At 33.2% G+C, this 12,271-nt stretch overlaps 1 protein-coding gene and 1 pseudogene across 1 annotated transcript; one reads left to right on the top strand and one right to left on the bottom strand.

Annotated features, from left to right (window-relative positions):
- The first annotated feature begins 705 nt into the window (after window positions 1–705).
- On the top strand, window positions 706–2,637 carry LOC120162333 (annotated as a pseudogene).
- A 5,944-nt stretch (window positions 2,638–8,581) lies between these two features.
- Window positions 8,582–11,715, bottom strand: LOC120162144 (uncharacterized protein At1g32220, chloroplastic-like). The gene is made up of 10 exons (XM_039172350.1): window positions 11,572–11,715; window positions 11,188–11,302; window positions 11,018–11,106; window positions 10,398–10,453; window positions 10,263–10,318; window positions 9,967–10,060; window positions 9,745–9,824; window positions 9,515–9,557; window positions 9,216–9,307; window positions 8,582–8,950 (listed from the first exon to the last, which is right to left on the bottom strand). Exons 1-10 carry the CDS (start codon window positions 11,616–11,618, stop codon window positions 8,771–8,773), a joined length of 852 nt encoding a protein of 283 aa, XP_039028281.1. The 5' UTR covers window positions 11,619–11,715; the 3' UTR covers window positions 8,582–8,770.
- Between the last annotated feature and the right edge of the window lie 556 nt (window positions 11,716–12,271).

Here is a 12,271-nt window from a genome sequence, read left to right as displayed (position 1 = left end):
ATAAAAAAAAACTTATTTTCACTATCAATATAAAATATTAATCAAAGACGCATAACGATAAAATAAAATTATTTAGAAAGAAAAAATATCAAATATATTAAAAAATATTTATTATTTACATTAGAAAAATTAAATTATAATACTTTTATTGAATCTATATAATAAAACATTTTAAAATTTAAATGTACTTCCTGTATGGGCTTTTTGGCTAAATGGTTTTTCACTAATTTCCTATTCTACTAGGCCTAGCTCATTAATTTTACCCTTCACAAAACAATTCTTTATGGTATTTTTTCTAATATGATAAATAGTTTTATTAATTATTTCAATAAGACATATAGAAATTTATTTTAAGATTTACTACATTTGTAATAATGTTCAAAGAACTCATCACGTCAAGGTGATGCATATACTTAAATAATATTTTTTATTCAAATTTATTATGTTAAAGTGATAAATTTTAATAAAATATATTTTTAATTAAATTTTATCACATCATAATAAAATTTTAAATAAATTTTTTTATTAAATTTTATTATACCAAGATAAAAATTTAAATAAAAAATAATTTTATTAAAATTTATCACGTGAATATAATGAATTATAAATTTTTATAACAAATATCATAACTCTAAATAAATTATTTTGTATCGTATTAGGGATAAATTTTTTCAATTGTCTATCCCTAAACCTCCTTTCCCTATAAAGCTCGAAAGCCCTAATTTCTCCCCGACGACCCCAAAAAGCAGAAGCCGTTGTTTCCTCCTCTGCGCCAATTGCAGCAACAGGTTCCAACTTCAAATCTTTCTTTCTCTTCTCTAAATATAATTAGGTTTTGAAATTACTCGTTTTCTTCCGATTGTGATAGGGAATATCTGTATAACAACCTCTTCGTTTATTTGTTGAACTTAACCTTGGATAACGTTGGACATATTTTGTAGCTTTGTTTTGAGCCCCTCCTTAAAAGCAATGTCTCGCGTGTACGTGGGTAATCTTGACCCTCGAGTTTCGGAACGGGATCTTGAAGACGAGTTTCGTGTCTTCGTAGTTATTCGAAGGTATAATATTGTTGGTGTACCTTACCATTTTTTTTCATTGTATGAGCTGCTATATTATACACGAGATAGTTCACTTCCTTTAAGCAAGAATTTGTTGTTGTAATTTCTTCTATTGTTTTCTTATGATTTGCTGATTTTTTTTTGGTAGTGTATGGGTTGCTCGGAGGCCACCGGGTTATGCTTTCATTGAATTTGATGATCACAGGGACGCTGAGGATGCAATTCGTGGATTAGATGGTATTCTAACCAGATTCTCTTGTTTCTGACAATGACACTAGTTCTATCCTTAACTTTCTGTTCTGCCCGTTTAGATGTGTTCCATTTCAAGTTGAAACTGAAAGAGGCCCAATTTGGCTCTTTTTTAGGAACTAGATCATAGTTATCAAGCTTCTCTTTGTTTATAATAGGCAGGAATTTAGATTTTTGGTGAAAATCTTGATTTTGACATTTGCTCTTTTGTTTTATTACTTTTGCATATGAGATTTATGAAGAATTTGTTTTTTTAATTTTTACAGCTGTGTTTCAAATTATTTCCATAATTGTTAGTAATATGGTTCATATGAAGGGACTCCAATATACTTGCTATATGATTTTTTCATCTTTGTCCCTTTTATTTCATTTGTTCACACTTTTAATGCTTTAGTTTGAAAAAAAAATGCGTGAACTTGATTGCATGGTCATACTCTTTGCCTTTTTCATCCATCTAAACCGGAAGTTTCAATTTTCCCCATCTTAGTGTTATATTGAATGAACATAGCTAATCATTTGAGATAAATGTCCTTTACCAGCTTTAAAGTCTATGGTTTGGATTTTGATCAGGCAAGAATGGCTGGAGAGTTGAGCTTTCTCATAATTCTAGAGGAAGAGGTGGATGAGGAGGTGGAGGTGGTCCTGGACGCTCTGGTGGTTCTGATTTGAAGTGCTATGAGTGCGGGGAGCCTGGTCATTTTGCTAGAGAATGTCGTTCGCGTGGTGGTTCTGGAAGACGTCGCAGCCGCAGCCGCAGCCCTAGATATCGTAGGAGCCCAAGCTATGGACGCAGGTAAGGCTTACTAAGCCAACATTGATTGCTTTTTGTGTTGATTGCTTGATACTTACTGATTTGAAGTAGAAGTTACAGTCCTCGTGCTCGATCTCCAAGACGTCGCAGTCCCTCTCCTCGAGGACGTGGCTACAGCAAGTCTCCACCATATCGTGGTCGTGAGGAATTGCCATATGCTAATGGGTGAGTTTCCTTGAACTTTATGCTAGTAACTAGAAAGGCTTTCCAATTGCAATGTTTTTTGCCTATAAATGACATTTTTTATCATCTCACAGCCATATTTATCTTTGTTTAATTTAGTGTTTTTTTGGTTTTTGATCATGGTGTTTGTGTGAGTGTGACATATATTAATACTGAATTTGGTACAGAAATGGTGCAAGAGAACGCCGCAGGAGTAGGAGCTAAGTAGTGCAAGGATGTAACTTTTGTTGAAGAGACTGGGCTTAAGTGTGTTTAGTTTGTTTGGACTTCAATGCTACTATTTTTAATTGGGCAACGCCCTTAGCCTCTTGGATTTGGATAAGTTCCTTTCTGTTATTCCTTTTTTATGATGCCTTTTCTATGTTAAAACATAGTCTCTTTTTTATGCGAGGGGAAAAGAAGCTTAAGCTTGCCTCTAAAAATTTATTTAGAATTTATTCATGGAACTCTGCTAAAAAGATTTTTGCTTTTCTTTTTTGTTGAGGTATCTTCTGCGTCTGCCTCATTACTTTTCTGCTTCTACACCTAAGGGGTTTACTTCTTTGCTGCCTGGCTCATCTTCAATGCTTGATATTTGTGGGTCAGGTCCCATTTGGTATCTTCTGCATATGCCTCATTACTTCTCTGCTTCTACAACATAAAGGGATCATCAATCTTTGATCTTTGTGAGTCCCGTTCGGCATGTTCTGGGTCTGCTTCATTACTTTTCTGCTTCTACACCGAAGGGGTTTACCTGTTTGCTGCCCAGCGATGGGATCTTCAATATGTTCATTGTTGCCTCTGTTTGAATGAACGAGTCTCTCCATATGTGATGAACCTCCCTCTCCCTCGCTAGTGGCATTTCTTTGCTTTAGCTTAAATGGGTGCAGAGCTGCGTCAAATCCCTTCTGGCAGGTACTTGTATATCTGTTCTACAGAAGTTGATGTTTTGGCGCCCTTGCAATAGGGATTGGTAATCAATACATCTAATTTGTTTGCGTTACTTTTGGACTTAAAATATTTAGGAGGATGCAATGATATTTGTTCTTTTCAAGATGCAAGGGATTATTCGTGATAGTCTGTTTACTTCCTCTCTTTTTCTTTTTACCGATTGAGAATTTTCTTTCTTTTTTCTTTTGAGGGTTGGGTGGGATATTTGTGAGTGTTCCGGTGGATTTTGTGTGATGGTTGGGTTTTAGCTGCACAACCTGATGAGCCTGAAATCTCCCCTCAAGTTAATCATTATTTTCCCACTCGGCTCTATTGAGTTGCCGGTTCTCTTTGTTGTCGACCGAATGATTGGTTAACATGTGAAAGTTTGGTGGCTGTGTTTGTGTTAACGGCATAGTCTATGGTGCCATTGCTTAGGACGATTAATATTCATTCAGTGCCTTGAATATCGTTGTTGCATATGATATGTGATTATGTTGTGTGAACACCTGATGTTACGCCTTTTAGTCCAAGACTAGAGTTAGGCCTGTAAATGAATTGAACGCACATGAACTGAGGTATGTTCATGTTCGTTCATTTAATAAATAAACGAACATAAATGAATACGAACATAAACGAACAAAATTTTTTTTTGTTCATATTTGTTTATTAAGGAATATAATTTGTTCATGTTCGTTCATTTAATAAATAAACGAACATAAACAAACATGAACATAAACGAACACGAACATAAATGAACACGAACATAAACGTTGGAGGCCTTACCTTCCATTGTTCTTTCATGAAAAATAGTCAACAATGCAAATCAATCAAATTTACAGTGATAAATAGCGTAAGAGTTTATCAGTAGTGATGAAATGTTTGAAGATATCAAATATTTCGATCGATCTTTTCAAGATATTAAATGAATTACACGACTTTAATTTAACGCTATAACATTTATCTTAGTGGTTCATGATTACATGTGAAAAATCATTTTTCACTACGTTATTCTAATAAATTCATTGGCTAAAAGTTTTGTGACATCAATGTCAGACTTTAGTGAGGTTTGTTAATAATGGTCCTTTTCGTTGGCAGAGTAGAAAATTTAACAGAATGAAGATTTTGAACGGTACAAATTGGACTACAAGTCAATAACATAGATCCAGAGTCCCTTCGATGATACATATCGTAACTGATATTATTGCTAAACAATCATTCAAAATTTTAACGTACCTAAAGTCTACTCCACAACTAAAGGTCACACAAGAACTATGAAAACAAAAGTTCATTGTCAAAGTGTGTTTTTTACTTATTAATGGGTTCTTCCTGGAAAACTCATTACTTCTACTATTACACTCTTTTTCAGAAATTGCATAGAAATCTTTATTTTGTTTTCTGGTAAATTCTATATATTTTTCTCTTTACTGATACTCATATACTTTTGATTATTATCTTTATCTTTCCATCTATTTATAGAAAGAAGTATGATGTTTTCTTGAGTTTTAGATGTGAAGATACTCGCAATAACTTTACATATTAACTATTAAGTCAAATAAAACAAAGAAAGAGATGAAAACAAACCTGTAAAACTTTAGATTGCACTATAATATAACTTGTTTTTGAAGCTTTCAGCGATCGTCTCCACTCTTCAGTGAACACTAGGGTTTGGGGAAAAAAGGGGAAAATGAATATAGGTGAGAGGTGTCTCACGGGTTAACATATTGGATTAATCTCCAAATAAAATTGGGTTAATTATGGAGTTGGTCATCAGAATATCAGATTAATTAATATTTTTAAGATACTTACAAATTGGTCACCAAAATTGATTTAAGAAGATTGGGTTAAACATAAATAAATGAACATAAACGAACATAACCGAACGAACATAACCGAACGTTCACGAACGTAATGAACGAACGAGACCTATGTTCATGTTCGTTCATTTAAGTAAACGAACAAAAAATCTTGTTCATGTTCGTTCATTTAATAAATAAACGAACATAAACAAACATGAACATAAACGAACACGAACATAAATGAACACGAACATAAACGTTGGAGACCTTACCTTCCATTGTTCTTTCATGAAAAATAGTCAACAATGCAAATCAATCAAATCTACAGTGATAAATAGCGTAAGAGCTTATTAGTAGTGATGAAATGTTTGAAGATATCAAATATTTCGATCGATCTTTTCAAGATATTAAATGATTTACACGACTTTAATTTAACGCTATAACATTTATCTTAGTGGTTCATGATTACATGTGAAAAATCATTTTTTCACTACGTTATTCTAATAAATTCATTGGCTAAAAGTTTTGTGACATCAATGTCAGACTTTAGTGAGGTTTGTTAATAATGGTCCTTTTCGTTGGCAGAGTAGAAAATTTAACAGAATGAAGATTTTGAACAGTACAAATTGGACTACAAGTCAATAACATAGATCCAGAGTCCCTTCGATGATACATATCGTAACTGATATTATTGCTAAACCATCATTCAAAATTTTAACGTACCTAAAGTCTACTCCACAACTAAAGGTCATACAAGAACTATGAAAACAAAAGTTCATTGTCAAAGTGTGTTTTCTACTTATTAATGGGTTCTTCCTGGAAAACTCATTACTTCTACTATTACACTCTTTTTCAGAAATTGCATAGAAACCTTTGTTTTGTTTTCTGGTAAATTCTATATATTTTTCTCTTTACTGATGCTCATATACTTCTGATTATTACCTTTATCTTCTCATCTATTTATAGAAAGAAGTATGATGTTTTCTTGAGTTTTAGATGTGAAGATACCCGCAATAACTTTACATATTAACTATTAAGTCAAATAAAACAAAGAAAGAGATGAAAACAAACCTGTAAAACTTTAGATTGCACTATAATATAACTTGTTTTGAAGCTTTCAGCGATCGTCTCCACTCTTCAGTGAACACTAGGGTTTGGGAAAAAAAAGGGGAAAATGAATATAGGTGAGAGGTGTCTCACGGGTTAACATATTGGATTAATCTCCAAATAAAATTGGGTTAATTATGGAGTTGGTCATCAGAATATCATTAATTAATATTTTTAAGATACTTACAAATTGGTCACCAAAATTGATTTAAGAAGATTGGGTTAAACATAAATAAATGAACATAAACGAACATAACCGAACGAACATAACCGAACGTTCACGAACGTAATGAACGAACGAGACCTGTGTTCATGTTCGTTCATTTAAGTAAACGAACAAAAAATCTTGTTCATGTTCGTTCATTTAATAAATAAACGCATATAAACGAACTTCTCGTCGCACGGTTCATGAACGGTTTGCTGAACGTTCAGTTCATTTACAGGCCTAACTAGAGTAGTGTGCTTCCAATTTTTCGAGTGAGATCGGATAGTTTTTTTACCTTTAAAATTTTTGAAGTTTTGAACCGTAAAATCTGTCAACTTAATATTGATTAAATTAATTTATAATTCTGATTTATTTTACTGTTATACACACGAACTAAGACCCCGCACCTCTCCTCTGCTTGCCGACAGTTTGAAGCGCTCGCCAAATATATATGAAAAATAGTAGTAAGCTAAAGGCTACAGAGTGGAGGAAGGGAATGTATGTTCTATATATGTTATAGCATGATGTACAAGATGATGTGTATGGAAGCAGAGAGCCAGAAAGTTCTCAAATATTGCATGCTCATTTTGTTGCCTTACTCGAGCTTTCCAACTTTACAAATACAATATGGTCAACTTTCCAAGCCACATTCAAGCAAGAATCGGGGTCTCAAATCCTACCTATAACAACAACAAATGCTTCAACGTCAAAGGAATAATAGATTGCCACTATCCGAGGTGAAAGTAGGACATGAAATGTAAATGAAAACTATCCGAGGTGAAAGAAATAGGACATGAAATGTAAATGAAAACAGCGACTATGTAATGTGTAAGATAATTTTGAAATTAAATATTGAAGTTGATTCTGTTTGTCATTTAGAAGATGTTAATTGAGCTGTTGAAATTTGTCACGTCGGATTCATAGGTTGTCCATATTTTCTATCACGACTTCTAGAAAAATTCAAAATTTACCTTCAATTATTGGTTCTATACTAATCAATTCACACAAAGTTCCCACACGAAACAAATTAAAATTGAACCAAATTAGTAATATTAAAGTAAAAATGGGTTAATAAAAAATAAAGTAAAAATTAGAAACAAATAATAGTAAGAACATGTATTATTCAACCCTTATCAACTGATGAACAGATTTTTAAATTGAAATTTTTGAAAAAATTTCAACTCGGAAATCCCTGAAATTATATACGTGGATGATCCATTGTATTTTTAGTCCTCAATATCGGAATTCATTCCTTTACAATCTCAACTACATAATAAAAAATTGTATGTTTATGAATTAAGGTTATCAACGTTGGCTACGTGGGTTTGAAGAAAAAATGGGACAAAAATCAACTTTGTTAATGTTTCCTCCTCGTGTATAGGTGAAGCTTTATATTTAGCAAAAGCAGCCAAACTGTTTTGGCTTCTAAGATTTGCTGTATTGTATTATCCTTTAAAAAATTAAGATTTGTTGTATTAAGTGTATCTTAAGTCATTAAACCATTAATCTTAAATAAAAAACAAAAGAGAATCACATGAGAAAGACAATAACATTGTTATGGGTGCAATAATTGGTAACACCCAAACATAATTTGGTTCACGGAAACATGCCTTCTTCTTCTTTTTAAAAAAGAAATTATGCATTGTTTTAGAGTTGTTTCATTTGGAAAGGGGGAATGTATCTATTAATAAAAAAATATTTTGTGATAATATTATAAAAAATGGAGTATTTATTTTTAGGATAAAGTATGTAAATGGTCTTTCGACTTAAAGTATTATTTTATTGAGTTATTCTATCATTAAAGTTATAAAATAATCTCCTAATTATAAGATATTATTTTTTAAGTCCCTCAATTATTAAAAGTTATAAAAAGATCACCTTAACTATTCATTAGGTTCCAAACTCACTCTTTTTCGTTAAAAAATTTATTGTAGTTTGAGCTGAATATTATCCTGTTAACGAAAAAAAAGACGAATTTAGACCAACCATATCTTGTTCCAGACCTGCCATTAAGAATTCCCACTAATTTTGTTTGTAGTGTTTGAAACGAATTTTTTAGTTTTGACACAACCAGGGCAAAACCCTAATACAGCCTAGCGGCCGAGAGAAAAGAAGGCAAAACCTTGATGGAATTAAGATTACAGAATTATAAATAATAATATAAGAAACCAGAACGGCCAAAACGACTGGGTAAAGACAGAGATGGCACCGAGTTAAAAGGATGAGATGGGGGAAGATAGGCTTTTTCCAGTCTAAAACCTTGAGAAGTGCTCGATTTTTATTGCATCACAGCGAACTACGGACCTAGTTTTGTTCACTCTCTTAAATCAGCAACCATTACAAGAATTTACGATCAGCCATACACCCTCTTAACCGCTACATATCGACAGCTCTTCACTTGTGAATTATAGAGGAAACAAACGCAAAACTCTCAACTTCAATTAATAATCTATCTCGACATTTGCTGGCTAAATCGTTGTATTCCGTAAACATCCACGATGCCCGGAGGAAAAACTGGATCGGTTGCAGCTCTCACTGCTACCTTGGCAACTGCGGTAACGTTAACAGGGGGAGTGAACATTGGGCCAACTAGCGGTATTTGGTTCAGTGGTTTAGCATGCTGGAGAACCTGTAGCGATGGAAGAAATCTTAGTTTTATGACTTCTGAGACAGACTTTCATGAACCACAAAATTCAAGCTTATGCTCCAATACGCATCGTTATAGTTAACCAAGGCACAGTTCATTATATGCTGAATACTGATTACTTCCACCAACTCCCTACAAACTAGGATGAATCATTGGACCCAATCATTCTGTTGTTTTAGGCGAGGTTATAGATCAAACGAAGGCAACATACAAAAGAAAAAAAAAAACTTCGAATGCATGCATTTACCGTTTCTAGTGGTGAACCAATAAAACCTAGAGGTAACTTTATGTTTCCAATACGGCGAGTCCCATGAATGAAGCCAGGCCTTAAAATCACCCCTGCAATAGAAAACGAAAATTCTCAAGTGATGTAAAGAACCATAACCACCAGATGGTGATAAAATCACACGTCATTATTAGCAGTAGCAGGCTACTATCTAAACTAAAACTGCAAGAGCCTACCATAGCAATAAGTCAATAAGAAGCAATGTGAACGTTAAGTGCAGAATGTAAAAAAAAATTACATCAAGTGAATCAAAAACCTACCTCCGTATGGGAATTTATCGAGTAACTCCATCTCTGCAGCTCTCTGTTGCCAAGTGAGACAAGAACAAGAGAATTTTCCATCAGAGAGAAGATAATAACCAAAAGACTTCTTGAGGCATCATTCCATTACTTATCAAAATAAATTTTCAATGTATATGTTAACCTACCATAACAAAATAGACACCATAACAAATTGCAATTAGGAACAAAGAGCAAAGAGAAAAGTATACCTTCCCCTCATAATATCCTTTCAGTAAATAGTTTGCCAACCCAAAATCAGCAGCGGAGATATACACAAATCTTTTCACTCCTGTAAAAGACACAAAACAAAGCATTTAAAGTTTTTGCTATTTTTCTCCCTTTCGCTTTTCTTTTTCTGGAAGGGGTGAAATTTACTACCAGAGGAGACATCTTCCCTAGGTAGACACAACAAAGATAAATGATCTATATACCTTTTTCTGTAGCAGCCCGGATACCATTGATGTTTGCAGTCCCATTAATCTTATACATATATGAATTAGATCCAAAACCACCAATGCAAGAGATCTAAAAAGTTGAACTTCATTAGCAGGAAAAAATGACAATCAAAGAAGAGATTAAGATTCAAATTTAATTGTAAGCAAACCAGGAAATTTTAATATGAATTCCAAATCAAATTATGGAACTATTCTGTATGGCTGTGCAAATAAATTTAGCTCAGATAGATTTTTGGATGTTAAATCATCTGCAGAATTAACAGACTACATACAACAGATGTAACTCCATCAAGAGCTTCCTTCCATGACTCAAAAGAAAGAAGGTTCCCTGAACGGAAGTAACATGTTAGATACGTCACAACATGCAATTAATAGCATCTAGAAAAGTATATAAAGAAAAAAAAAACCTTTATGCCATGTCACATTCTTAGCCCAAGAGTCATGTAAAGATGATCCACCAGACCTAATTGAAAGAAGCAACCAAATTAAGGAGCTGAAGCAATACAAGTAATTGATGAAAATGGAAAAATGGGAGAGAGTACAGCAGAAAATATTAGGCATCTCCACACATGAACAATGTAGGGTATTATTACCTACTCTAAAAATTGAAAATTGTACTACAAAGCATCAGTTGAATGAACCGAGCTTATTTGTAACAAGCTAAGGAAGTACATCAGGGGCACATTGAAATGAGAAGCCTTTTTATTACAGATGCATATAATGGCAAAAGCAACTAGAAAAATATTCCCAGCTAAAGTGTACAAAGATAAAGGACTGGTCACTTTCCATGATATTTGAATATTTAAGTCAAACAACACATTGTGCAACAGTCACAAATTTCTTATGTACTCTACAGTCTACATCTTGCAAGAAAACATAGTTGAAAACATCATTTGTTCAAGTACTTCATTACTGAACCAAACCCATATGAGATATAAAAGTTGTTTCAAATAAATTTTAACGTTCTATAAAGAAATCCTGGGTAAAAGATCATTTTTACCAGGCATTTTTAAGTAAATTGGAATACCTGCTAAGGCCGGAAACATTCAGACCACGATTCAAAGCTTCCCTGCAGATATGGGAGCCAACAAATCCATTTCCACCCAACACAAGCAGCTAAAATGAAGCAATACATAATAACAAATAAAAAGAAGCCAACGATGCTAAATTGACAATAGTCTGAGTTCTAACTAACACCTTTTCAGAAGGAGGAGGTACATTTGTAGTCTCAGCTTCTTCAACTTTCAAAGGCTCATCAACCTTGTTAGACTCGGTTGAAAGAAATCTCCAATTCTTGTTCCCATCCATTAAACTGAATTATACGAAAGGAGAAAAAAAAAGAAAGTTCTTAATCCTCCACAGAGCAACAATAATAGAGAACTAAATCTAACCTTTTCATCTGCACAGGACAAAATCAATTCCAACATTTTAGCCTAATCAGATGAATTCGATTTTTTTTAAAGAAAGAATCATCAATAGCTTCTAAAATTTTACGAACGATCGAATTCCAATATCCAGTAGAAGAATCTAACCGAGACAAAAACACGGATCAAAGAAGCGGAAGAAAGAATATAAACTTACCAGAGTCTAGAGAGCAAGAGTCTGGAATGAATCAACCGTGAAGCCATGGAGCTTACGTCAAAACACTACTGTTTCTCGATCGCTCTCCTTCGTCAATTGGAATCTTCTGAAACTTTGCTTCACAAATCGGAGGTTGCCTTTTTTCAGCGTTTGTTGGAGAGGGTAAAAGCGTCTAATAATTCAGGCAGGCACGAGAAGGGAGTACACATGGCGCGCAGTCGTAACGACAGGTAGGGAGCATACGTGGCTTGGTTTTAGCCTATAGACATGTTTTTAAAGCAAATAGGTTAGGTTTAAATACACCTTAATAATAAATAAATTGTTATTTTCTCAGATATATAAATGATATAAACATTTAATATCGACAATTATCTTTAAACAAATATTGAATTTATCAGATTAATTGAAAAATGTTAGGTTTGGGTATTATTGGACCGACCCAAAAGCTGGGCATGTAAGAATTTTAACTAAAACAATGGGCCTAATTGGCAAAAATTTCGGTACAGTATACGAAGAAGCCCAGTTTAAGGTAGTTTCAAGGTAAACATACATATTAATATTTGATTTTGATTTTTTATATTTTATTTTATTTTATCTGCTTTTGATTTCCTGATTTAAATTGTTTTTTTTATTTTATTCAATTAAATACTTGCATTTTTATTATTATTTCAAATATAATAATTAATTGGACTAAAAAACT

Source organism: Hibiscus syriacus, unplaced genomic scaffold (genome assembly GCF_006381635.1).
Source record: "Hibiscus syriacus cultivar Baekdansim isolate YM2019G1 unplaced genomic scaffold, ASM638163v2 tig00000324_pilon, whole genome shotgun sequence".
Taxonomy (NCBI): Eukaryota; Viridiplantae; Streptophyta; class Magnoliopsida; order Malvales; family Malvaceae; genus Hibiscus; species Hibiscus syriacus.
This window is presented reverse-complemented; position numbering and strand designations above follow the sequence as displayed.

Coding starts and splice junctions, on each gene's coding strand:
- LOC120162144 (XM_039172350.1), bottom strand. CDS start 11,618: ATGGCTTCACGGTTGATTCATTCCAGACTCTTGCTCTCTAGACTCTG. Junction 11,303..11,571: donor CTCTTGCTCTCTAGACTCTG/GTAAGTTTATAT, acceptor CGTATAATTCAG/TTTAATGGATGGGAACAAGA. Junction 8,951..9,215: donor TTGGTTCACCACTAGAAACG/GTAAATGCATGC, acceptor CCATCGCTACAG/GTTCTCCAGCATGCTAAACC.